The sequence below is a fragment of the Protopterus annectens genome, chromosome 5.part0 (assembly GCF_019279795.1).
Source record: "Protopterus annectens isolate FY-2018-M chromosome 5.part0, PAN1.0, whole genome shotgun sequence".
NCBI lineage: Eukaryota > Metazoa > Chordata > Ceratodontiformes > Protopteridae > Protopterus > Protopterus annectens.
In genome coordinates, this window is record NC_056735.1 from 773,041,103 (window position 1) to 773,054,090 (window position 12,988).

General features: G+C 38.8%; 1 protein-coding gene across 1 annotated transcript in view; it reads right to left on the minus strand.

Moving 5' to 3' along the window:
- Positions 1-12,988, minus strand: part of CCHR5.PART0H11orf65 (chromosome chr5.part0 C11orf65 homolog) — a 426,753-nt gene that overhangs the window by 254,689 nt on the left and 159,076 nt on the right. The window contains exon 3 of the mRNA XM_044072623.1: positions 846-938. Within this exon, the coding sequence (XP_043928558.1) occupies positions 846-938 (93 nt within the window). The remainder of the gene's footprint in view (positions 1-845; positions 939-12,988) is intronic.

Below are 12,988 nucleotides of genomic sequence, written 5' to 3' on the forward strand. Positions count from 1 at the left end.
GAATTGAGGAGCCAAGGATAGTTTTAATAGCAAACTATTTAATGCAGTCATTAGTTTGACTTTGGAACAGGGTTTCTGTACATATTCAACAGTCTTTTTCTTTGCACATATTCAGAAAACAACTTGACACCTGGTTGGATCCCAGATCCCAGGGTATATACATTCACTGAGGAGTCTGTGTTCCAAATGGCCTTAATCCTTTAAGCAGGAATTAAAAAAACAATTTAACAATTGAATTAAAGATATATAATACCCTAAAAACGGAAATGATGTAAGATTTGCATTTTGCAGCTGCAGTTTTACTGTTATTCATATCTCTCAATTTCTTAGTACAAGAAATCTGGACAAAGCCTAAAATAATGGGAGATAAAGGCCCAGAAATAAGGACAGATTTTTAAATATTGTTCTTATAAACTTAGAAAGTTGCTAGAATAACAGGATTTGTGTTAGCATACATTTTCTGAATGATATGACAGTTGAAACTCAAATGTATGTCATTATTTACTGTATTCATTCTTCAGTGGTTTCCCAGAAAACCACACATGAGGAGCAGACCAAAAATGTAAGGGAAAAATCTGGACATTCTGCAAAAACGTGGAACTTTGAAAGATATGGTGTTCATCACCTTGAAGGTCAGATAAATCTCCAGTCTGTAACTGATTGATGCATACAATTCATCACAAGATAACAGGAATCACAGAATATTTTCCTAGAGGAGTCAAAGTTTGCTTGCACCTTTGGAATATACTTTCAAAAAATCCAATCTTAAAAGTCACTTACTTTCAATGCTTTCAAGATATGTAAAAATGTGTGAAAAATTCTAATCATGCATGCACTTTTCTTACCTCCCGAGGATTGACACATTTAAGCAGGAACTGCGGATCACCGTTTCTTCTAAAATTAATGAGTTGTTTGTAGTAGTTAAATACACGAACATCCTAGGAATACAAAAGACAAGAACATATTAGGCACATCACAGAATAAGTAAAACAAAAATGGGGGGGGGGGATTCCATAGGAGTTACTTAAATTAATTGTTAAAATGTTGTTGATTAACTTAACAATAAAATGCAAACAGTTATCTATAAGTCATTTGAGGTTCCCTTCACTCTGACATATGTGTAGCAAACTGTAGATATCACATAGCAAACATATTAAAATTACTATCATAAAATGGGTCTAATCTAATCAGAAACATGACTGGTCATATGACTGAAATTTCTTTGAAGAGAATCAGCATAATCATCTAAAATCACCACCTCAATCATCCTATAGGGAAAAGCCCAAATAAAAGCATTCGGTTTGGATGGGAATAATCAGGACAATGGAGGAAAAGACACAGGATTATTAATAACCCTTGAGATGAGCCATGCTATGTAAAGAGAAAAGACAGTGATGTAGACCAAGATGGGCAAGTGCTAGAAATGTTCATTCATCCACACTAGTGGGTACTGATAAGGTCACATGATCTAAAATCTCAGCCAGTAGGCTATACAGTGGAAGGTAAATCTGGCAGTCATGAAGAGTGGAATGCATAGCTCTCAAAACAGTGAACAGTATAATGGACTGAGATATGAGCAGGGATTTAGTAAGCTCAATGTAAATGCATAAGGGAAGACATAGTAAATGTGATATAATTTGTATGCATTACATTGTTAGTAGATGGTATGAGTGCATATGAAGAAAATAAGAAAGTATTAGAAATGAACGTAAGTGGCAGCTTGTAGGGGAATATCATACATTGAGATGGTGGTAGCTCTCTGAAATATACAAGGTAAGGCAGTAGTATTCTGTAGTTCAGGTCATCAGAGTAGCTCACAGTTGCTCGGGCAGAGCCAGGAAAGGCAGAGGGAAAGATAAGGGAAGTTGGGGCAGTTGCATAGAAACTAGCTACAGCTCCCACGTAGACTTGAAAGACCAGCAGTCCTCCTTTTAACATTTTCATATGTTTATTTGGGAACTTTACATATTCAAAACCTTTGTTAATTTCATTTCATTAAATGGGTCACTCCCTCTAGGTCTGTAGCCTGATTTTAGGGGAGAGCAACTGTGAGTGTGGAATCCTTGCTCATCTTTTTGTGGAAGGTTTTACTGGGGAGATTTTACTATATAGAATAAAATAGAGTGGAGTAGGAGACATTTAAGACATGTGTTGTACAGGGCAAAGATTACAAGGATATAGCTGTCATGTTGCAGAAAGCTCTAATGTTATATGGAAAATTGCCCATTAAGTCAGGATTCTACTGTGGTATGAAAATTTTCCTTGCATATCATATGACAGCAGACCAGAGGAAATGGATGTTATTTCTAAAGAATTTGGTGTTGAGAACAGGTTGGCAGAGGAGACACTAAAGATGTCAGGATAAATTAGGCAGGAGGACTGTATGCAGCATAGCATGCCAGCAATAAGAAGACAAAAACAATGTAGCTGTAAATGTAGTAAAAGGCCAGGGAAAGTGTATTGTGAAGTGGATAGTAACCAAACTGCAAAAAATCTCAATGCTGAAGATAGTGCAACTGTCACAAAACTGTGCTAAATGAGCTAAGGGCTTAAACTAGTATGTCATCATTACTTTACCTTATAAAACCTTTTTTGACACAAGCTTTTAGGTATCAGTTACTAGAAAGGTTTTGGCAAAACAACAAGAAACTTAAATCTGCTGAGCCTTTACATTTGGCACTGACTTTGCTACCTTTACAAATTATCAGTATGATTCAGAAATGATAATACTAGAGCACATGGTTAAATACAAGACAAACTGTATTAGATGATCTAGAATCAATATTAAATAAATGTGGAATATGAGAGGGAAAGCAAGATTAATATTGTTTTTGTTAGATTATTGTTTTAGTCATTGTAATGATGGCATAAACCTGCACCAGCAATCCTTAACACAATGTATGGAGTATCCTTTCTCGCTCATTTTTAGGTTCAGGAAAGAAAATGGGGAGATGGATAGTTTGGCTGAAATTAAACTCAGATACCACTTTAAACCTGAAAGAAGGATTAGTTCTCAAAGAAACCCTGTCCTTGTGGAAAATGAAATGGGTTTGACTCACGATAAAAGCTTGCAACTCATTAGTCTTCTTGCAGAGGTCAAAACAATCAGTAAAACTGTTATCCATGTTAAGAACCTGAATTCAGCCAGATTAGCTGGTTCAAGTGGAGCAAGTGTTTGCTTTCCTAACACAAAATTAAGATTCCAAGGAGGAACCACTGGTTTTCTCTTATGCAAAACTACTTTCAAGAACATTTTAACATGTGACTGCATTGAAAGAGGAGGATCCATGGGCAGACATGTTGAAATGGCCAATAAATGAACCTTGCTAGAGGAATAAGAAAGATCAAAGAACATTAACTTACACAATTATTGTAAAACCAGAAAATAACTAGCCCTAAATGGGTGTTGGTTATGTTGTTGATACCAACTAGCAAACCTTTTTCCATTCGATAATATATGATTTTCTCATAGCAGGCTTTCTTGACTCAATTAGTACCTGATGCACATTCTCAGAAAACAGGTGCTTAAAAGGAGTTAAAACTCTATCATCCAGGCAATCAGTAGAAGATGACTGATGTTGGGGTGTATCAAACACCTCTGGTCCTGTGCTAGTAGATCCAGTCTATGAGGATGCTTGTGATAACTGTTCTGGACATTTCCAAAAGAAGAGAGAACCATGGCCACCTGGGCCAGAAGGGAGTCACCACCATGATCTCTGGGGAATCCTTCTGAATCTTCAGAAGTACCCTGGATAGTAGTGAAAAGAATGGAAATGCATACAGGAACATTCCTGTCTAAAGAAAAAAAAGGCACCTGTCTTCCAGTTCTTCTTGCATGGAGTACTGGAACAAGAATTTTGCCAGCTGATTGTTCAGAGAGAATGCAAAGAAGTTCTGCTTGAGGAATTCATCACTCATGGATGAACTATTTTCCATTTGTGTCTGCAGCAAACCTGTTCAGCTTGTCTGCCACACAGGTTTGCTCTGACAGAATGTAGAATGCCTGTAAAATCAGATTGCGTTGTGAATCTATATCCCATGGTAACATGGCTAGTCTGAAAAGGTGGTATGACCTGGTTCCCCCTTGCTTGTTGATGTACCACATGACTGTGGTATTGTCTCTAACCACTTGAAAAGTTCCCAGGGACCAAAGATGGGTCAGAGAGTTGAGTGTATTGATCAGGGCAAGTATCTTCTTGATATTTAAGTGCTTGCATCTGTCCTTGGTGTCCCACACCTCCTGCACTTTTATCTCAACTGAAAATGCTCCCCAGGCAAAGTCCAAATCATCTGTGGTGATTGACTGCTTTGTAGCAGGGTGGTGGAAGGCAGGCACTTGAATTTAAGGATATTTGTTGTCTCTACCAAAAGATTTGTCTTTTGACAAGCCCCAGCACTGGGAGCTGAAAAGATAAAGAAGTGGTGATGCTGGGATCAAAGAGATTTCAGATAACACTGTATCTTTCTTATGTGGTGTCTTGTCAGGGGTATCATGACAATCACAGATGTCATGAGACTTAAAATTCTGAGGCATTCACTTGCAGCGACGGAAGTCTGAGTGGAAAACCTTAGAAATATATCTAAATAAAAATCAATTTTTCCTGTGAAAGAAAAGCTACTTGACATTCCAGGAACACAATCCTACGTGAGAGAGTGCAGAAAGACTTCTGAATATTCTTTTGCAATTCCAGTTTGTGTAAGAGATTTCTCTCCCAATAGCAAGAATCCTGACACCTTGAAAAAGATTCTGCAATGATAAGCAAATCACCTAAATATGGAAAAATGTGGATACCTGGTAGCCTTCAATAAGCTCTAACCAGAGCTATACATTTTGTGAATACTCTTGGGGCAGTGGATAATCCAAAGGTAAGGCAGAGAACTGATAATGTTATCCAGACAGACAAAATCTTAAGAAACGTCTGAAGTCTGGATGAATAGAGATGTGATGATAAGTATTTTTTAAGTCAAGTGTTACCAGGAAACATGAAAGGGGAAGAAGAGGTAACAGGTTATGAATTGACAACATGTTGAATTTAGACACTATAAAAACAGGTTTAAGAAAAGACCCAGAACTGGACTGCATGCATTTTATTTTTTTTTTGGCACTAAGAACAGCCTTGAATAAAACACCTAGCACACCTGGGAAGGAAGAACTGGTTTTATCATTCCTTGGGACAGCATGTGTTGACTAACAGGTGGAAACAAGAGCATCAGATCTGCAGGATGAGGAATGACACCCAAAAATCTTAGAGATTCCCTAGATCAGCTTGCCCCTTTCATCACACTTTTTGATCACCTCTGCAGCAGAGGGGCCAAACACTACATTTTCTATCCAGAGGAGAATTTAAAATCTATTTTTACATCATCTGGAAGGTTCTGAAAACTGCAGCCAAGCAGATTTCCTTCAAACAGTACCAGTGGCCATACACCGAGTCATACACACACTGCAAACAATGAGTAGTGACTTGCAACAGAAGAAACTAAAATCTAAAATATTTAAAACTGATTTTTTCTCACAAGAGTAAACTGTAGATAAAACATTCCTCATACTTTCACAGTTTATCAGCACAAACTTTAACATATGAGCCTGACAATTCAAAATTCTAAAAGTCAAAGTAGCAGAAGTATACACTTTTTTCCCATACCTATCAAAAAAATGTCCCCATTCTTATTAGAAAGATTAGGATTGAAATTAACTAAGTGTTTAGCAGCAGTGGAATTAACTAAGGCTATAGCAGCTGTCAGATTTGGAAATAGTGTATAAAAATTTAAAAGAATGAGGAACTTTATACAGCTTATCTGCCTTTTTAGGGACAGCTGCCTGTCAATCAGGAAAATTGCAGGCAGTAAGACACACATCCTCTAAAGAAGACAGGACAGGAGGAATGGGTATAGGTTTTAGAAAATCCTTCTGTAACAACTCATTGTATGTTATGAGGGCCGAGAAACCTCCATTGAAAACCAGGGGTGGCTCGTGCTATAGGACTGCGGGACTGCAGCCCTCCCACCTGTAAAATGGGTCCCTCACCTGTTCATGAAATAAAAGTCCCCAGTTCCCCCACTGTCCCGTAGAACATATAAAAATAAAAAACATAAAAAAAAAATCTCGGACTCTGCGCATGCGTGCTTAGTTCCTGGCTGCTGTATTAGGCAGACCAGAACTCCAAGCACTCATGCTCAGGCATTCCTGAGCTCTATACGGCTCAGTTAGGCAGTCTGGATAGGGAAGGGAGTTAACTCCACCCTTCCAACCCAGAGATCTGTGCAGTGGCGACTGCACAAACCGGAAGTCATCGGACTGCATCGCCCGCAGGTTGGACCAATTGCAGGAGGCTCCAGCCTCCTTACATCTCGCGGGAGACCAAGACCACATGCGCGGGCTAGTACAGGAGTGCATTCGTGGAGGACAGGATTGCATTTGTGGATTGGAGGACCGATCTGGGAAAACAGCTGCAGAGTACATTGCCATATGGAGGACCGATAACAGGATCACATAGTACATGGCCGGAGGTCCGATAACACTGTCAGGTAGGTGTGTGCATTTGCAGGTATATGGCCATTCTGGATCGCATTTGCAGAGTACAGTGCGTGTGTGTGTAATGCCCCAGTTGCTTCATTGTGGTGGGTAGAGAATAAGGCTTGAACCCTGTACCTTGGGCCTAAGTGTAGAGAATAAGGCTTGAACCCTGTACCTTGGGCCCAAGTGACAAGAGCCTGAATTCCCTACCCACCACCATTTCTAAAACATTTGCAGATTTTTGCCTCATATTTGTTCTGTTCCTCATAAAATCTGTGGTTTCTGTATTTTTGTTACTTAAAACAGACAGTAGTGCAGTGGTGCAGTGGTAGCAGTGTTGCCTGACAGCTATGGATTGTCTGGTTTGATTCTTGGCTGGGGTGCCTTCTGTGTGGAGTCTGCATGTCCTCCCTGGTGTTTGTGTGGGTTAAAAGTTTAGTGCTGCTTATGCCGAGTCTGCTTATATTGTAAATAGCTCAACAGGTAGCGTACTTGCTTTTGAAGCAGAAGGCTGTGGGTTCTACTCCCACAGTAGGTAGATCCATTACTGATACTGTACTCTGTTGTAAAGGGGATGGATGCTGCAGTCCTCTTTAGTGAAGATACCTAGTAACTATGAACCTGTTATCAGTTTGCCATCCATTCCCTATTGCGATATTACTAGCATTATAATTTTTTTAATGCAATATAAGCAATGTATTCCTCAAGGGCAACAGGCACTTTATTTGTAGATGAAACAATGACATATAAAGTTGTTTGCTAGCAGTAACCTCTTCATTTGTTAACAGATTTCTTTAATGTGGAATTATTTAGATGACTTTTACTTCTTCAGAGATCGTGCATATTTACTGATACTGGTGGACTGTTGAAGTTTGAGTAGACTTTTATGATGGCAATGTTCTGAATTGGGCAGTTCAACTGTATTGTATTGTACAAGGAATATAATTTAATACAGTCAGGAAGGTGTATCAAAGAGCATGTGTATGTTTCGTGTTCAAGGGGCCTATGATTTGAAAACAGCCCAAAATTAATCTTTATCTGCCACTGGCAAAATGTATTTTCTTTGAATGTGGGTTTCAAGGCTGTTTCAATGAATGTGAGTTTCAAGGGCAGAAAAGTTTTAATGCCAAGTCTATTATCATTGTGAGACTGCATTGCTTTGTTTAGCAGATATCTATTAGGGTTTATGCTGTAAAATATAAAATAAAACTTTCAAATGAAATCCATATCATCGCAGAAGTAAAGCAGTATGCACATTACAGTGATTATGGCAAATGGGGCAAAATAACGAAGGAATGGGACATTGGAATGGCTGCAGGGGGGACGCTACATTCCGACCATGATTTTGTGAGGGGGGGGTCAGCAAACTCAGACAGCCCCGGCTGAACTATACCTCTCAACTGTCCAGAATTTTGCAGAATGAATAGATTTTTGCTTCTTATTTTTGGTTTGTTCCTCATAAAATTTGTGGTTTTCTGCCAAATCATTTAGGAATGAAGTCACTAAATAATGACAGACATTGAGTTTCAGATGTCGTAACCTTCAGAAAAATGCATGCTAAAGCAAGACCTGTTATTCTATCAACTGTCTTAAGTTTATACAAGAGCAATTATTAGTACTGTTTGCATGTACCCCCAATATATTTGGCCTTGTTCAGATTTCCTGCATTAAGAGGTTGAGAGGTACGTGCAAATAAATTGCTTTATAGAATTAGGAATATCCAAACCTCTCAACTGTCCCCAATTTTGGCTCAAAATGTTGCTCTCCCCCTAATAATCCCTCTGCAAAATGGCAAATTTGGAAGAAAACGTGGAGGGTTTACAATTATAAATAACTGTAATGATCAGAGTTATAGATTACTTTTATTTCAGAAATGCATGTAGATGATCTTGTTTTGTCAGCTGCTCAAGTTAACAGTACTAATTTTAACAAGGTGTCCCTTCTTTTACAGGTTCCCAGCTGTATTGTGTGGCAATTTTATATTTTTGCATAACATTTTGGTCTGCTTTTCATAAAATTGTAGTTTTCTGGCAAATTAGTAGCAAACCATTAAAGACTGAAGTTAGAAAATAATGGCAGACATTTGAGTTTCAGATTTCATACTTTCAAAAATTCATACTAATGCAAGGCCTACTACTATTCTATTATCTTTCTAAGTTTATAAGAGCAATATTTAAACATTGTCTTTATTTTTGGGCCTGTGTCCCACTTCTATGTATGGCTTTGTCCAGATTTCTTGCTCTGAGGTTGAGAGATATGAGTGTCAGAGCCATCACCGTCAGCCAGAGACATTTCAAACTGTGACCTACTTGTTGCACCGCACTCCCCATTGTAGTGGCTCTGGATGTGTCCAAGCAAGGCAAGGAGCAGTTATGCAGTGTAAGTTTGCAGAGTATTCCCCCATCCAAGGTAGACCACAAGTACGACCGTGGCTTTTCATCTGTCCTTGATTTTGCAGAATGTTCTGGTTTTCTGTTGATTTATGCTTCTTATTATTCAGAAAATGCATGCTGTTGCAGTGCCCTGTTGCTCTGTATTAAAGTAGTAATGCTTTATTGGCCATTAGGTAAGCTTGTCGGAGATTGTAAGATGCAAGTAAGCTTTAATAAGCATACTGTTAAAGAATTACCAACATTGAAAGCCTTTTCATTGTTGCCATGCAGAGAATATTTACATAACTAGTTAACGTATAAGCCTTAGGTATTGAAATGCATATGATAGTATTTGAAATAAAGGACAGGATTACAGTATTTTCAGAAGCTCATTACATTTGTTGGAGACTTGCAGTTATCTTTGCAGTTTTTACCCGTAAACCAAACAGAATGCCAATCTATCATGTGTGGTCCATAACTTGTGCAGTAATCCTTTAAGCAATTTATCTTGAGCTTGTTTCTTGTTCACTGTTCATTTTTTACTTTGATTATGTGTTCCCCATAAAACAAGTAGATAGTTGTTGTCAGGCAGCAGGTCTTTTTTGGATAAGAAACATTTTTACAAGTGGGGGTTTCACAGAAATTGCTACTTTCAGCATGTTACTTAGTAATTTTATAAAGCTGAATATAAATTATAATTAGAACTGCAGTGCAAGGAGAAGTGGTTTGAGCTGAGTGCTGCTTGTTTTTTTATACTTGATTTTGACTGGCATTCCAGTAATGTATTTAAAAAGCAATTTATTTTTTCATGCCTCACAACCTTTGTGTTTCCATCTAGATATTAAATAAGTTGTCATGTAGCCAGTGCATTGAAATATTTTTCTTCTACACTTCATTTTGTCTTGATTGGACTCTTGTAATGATGGTTTGGCACCCAGGGCAGCGTATTTAATTAAAGTTCCAGTTGTTGTGGTTTTGAGCATAGCTCCACCCCTTTCTAGTTGGTCACACCCCTTCCCATTGGCCCCACCCATCCAGCTGTCTCCTGCAGCCCCCCTTTAATTTGAAGTCACCAGCCACCACTGTTGAAAACACTGGGACATTCTTGCAATAGTTGCAGAGAAATAGAGCCCCTCCCTCAGGGAGAATCAAAACTGAGGTCTCCTCTGAGTCTGAATAAAAAATCTGAATACAAAATCCTGAATCTGATCTTGCATCTTACTGTTCAGATTCAGATTCTTTAATCTCTTCAGGAAAAGATGAACTCCTCTTTCTTTTACTGGAAACTACTTTACAAGATGGTACAATAGCCTGAATTAAACCTTGAGCCAGTCTCATTAAACTATTCCTACCCAAAGTAATTTGAGGAACAGTAGATGCATGCTTGATTTTTGGTTTCTTTTTGACAGGAAATATGGGGCCAAATGTGTTACTAATGGCAACAGCTGATTCCCCAGGGATGGACACAGCATTCTGACACAACAAGGAAAACTTCCTTTTTCACTGTCCCAGGACTGACAGTGACTTTCTCTTGCTCACTGAGGGGGAGTCCAACAGCTGCAGAGGATGCGGATAACCCCCCCCGGTCCGTAGTGGCTGTAGGTGCTACACCAGAGGGATCCGGGATAAAAGATGAATGGGTGATAGCAGAGTCACCCTCTTGCCACTGAGACAAATTGCTAGCCTGCTGTGGTGGCAAAGGCTGTTTGTTTAACCTTTTTCTTTTTGTGGCTGGAAGAAGGACCAACTATGGAACCAGAAGGTTGTTCCATGGTCAAGCCGAAAATGGTGCTTGTTTCCTAAGGAAGATAAGCAGCAAATGCCAGTAAAACTACCATTCCACAAACGTCACTTTTTGACAGAAACACACACACACACACACACACACACACACACACACACACACACACACACACACACACACACACACACTAAAAAGCACTTTAAAATGCTATAGCAGTACCACAATGGAAAAATAAACACAATGTCTGTACAGAAAATACATTTTCAGTTACTCTAGACTACTTTTAAACTGTTAGAAATAAGTGGTTTGTTTAAAAGAATGTTACAGTTTAGAGACAGTCTATTAAATAACACTCCTAGTGTTAAATAACTTTTCTGAAGAGGAAAGTAATAAGACAGCAATACAATTTAAGAAAATGGAAGTTTTTTTCCACAAAGGGAACTTACCTCCTCAGCAAAGAAAAGCACAAGCTGACTGTTGACCCTCACAAGCCTCAGAAGAGCATACTGTTTGGCGACAGTAAAACAGCTTGAGCTGCTTGACAGTTTGGGCTTATGGAAAGGAGCCCTGAAGCTTTGGAAGCTGCCTGGCTGGTATATCTGTGAAAGGATATAATCTATATAGCTAAGTCTACTGCAGCAGTGATCGATATGAAGAACATTTCTGCTTCAAATGAATGGGAAGCCTGTTCCAGTGAAGGGGTAGTCTTTGAGAAATACACTTGTCCCTTCAACATGTCATATTTAAGTAGCAAGCAAGGTTTAAGTCCTTAGATTGGGCCATTCTGATGCAACTCGTTTTGCAGATACGAAGAATGTTCATCAGAATGAGATCAAAGGATACCTTGTATGCTAAGCACAGATCACCTCTCAACAGTCTGTAGGAAACAGAGAAGAGGGATAGGTCCTTCAAGTGATCTACACAGGACATGTTGTTTGCTCCCATTTCTGAGGCACCACTGTAGACTTTCAAGCTGTTGCATGTGCATGTTCAGGTACATACCAAAGGGGACATTGTACTGAAAGGTCTGATAAGAGCCAGGTACAGTAGAATGATGACTTACTTGGAGCTAGATGCTATACCTTTGCTTATAATTTGTGCAATATAAAATAATTTCCTTACTACCAAAGACAAATGATGGTTGAAATAGCTTCTAAATAGAAGTTTCATTCATGTGAAGAAGGACAAAATCTGGGTTTTTGCTACTGAGCAGTTAGATAAACTAGTGGTTGCCCCATATGTACAAGGACTGCCAAAATGAATGACAGTTTAACACAGATAAAAAATACCAGTGAAGCATGCTAAACTCTGATTAGTCTTTGTTCCATGTTTAAATAAACAAACATCAATATCTTTATTATTTCTTAAAATTATCATATCAGATTTTCAAAATGAGATCTCTGGCCACTATTTATAAGTCCTGTTTAGTTCTCAAAACATGGTACGCACTGGGGTGAGACATTGTATGCAGCCTTACCTCATTATCTAGTTATAGTGCTCTATATATAGAATACAAATGCAGATGTCCTCTCCTGATCATATACAAGTCACAGATACAACAACACCGCAGTACTGGCTGGTCCCAACAGTGACCTATGGGACTCCACTTGTTTACAATCTGATGGTGCTCTGGTTGGCAGCAAAGAAATCCTCCTTCCCTAATAATATTTTTCACAGCATACAGAGCTGAGCAACATAACAGTGCTATTAAAAAATAAAATAATCTTCATGGTATGGTAAGAAAAAAGTACACTTGCTTAAGTTCCACTTATCTGTAACAGTAGATGCTTGTAGAAAATGTTACTTTACAGACGTTGGTATTTCAGAACATTAAACTCCTCCATCTTCCAGAGTAGGATAGTCCTTTACAGCCACAGACACCAGCCCAAAAGGAAGAACAGATGGAAAATGTAAGCTTTGCAAACAACTACTGTTCCAAACCAAAGACAACACACACAAACACACACACACACACAAACACACACACACACACACACACACACACACACACACACACACACACACACACACACACACATATCCACACACACACAAAATAAATTCCGCTAAATGATAAACTATATACATCCAAGTAAAGGGAGATGGTGGGAGGGTACTACCTATAAGACAGTGTATTCTATGAACATTTACTGTTACAGTATGCAGCTGTACTATGTTCAACAAACACACTGCCTTACTGACATTTGGGTAGATTCCCAAAGCTTAACCAGACAAGTGGGAGGAGGAAGGATAAGGGTCCAAGAACCTCTGGAGAATGGTCCTAACAAAGCCTGGTCTGGATCTAGAAAAGGTTTCCATTTTGTAGTGATTTGTAAAAGTATGGCGTGAAGACCA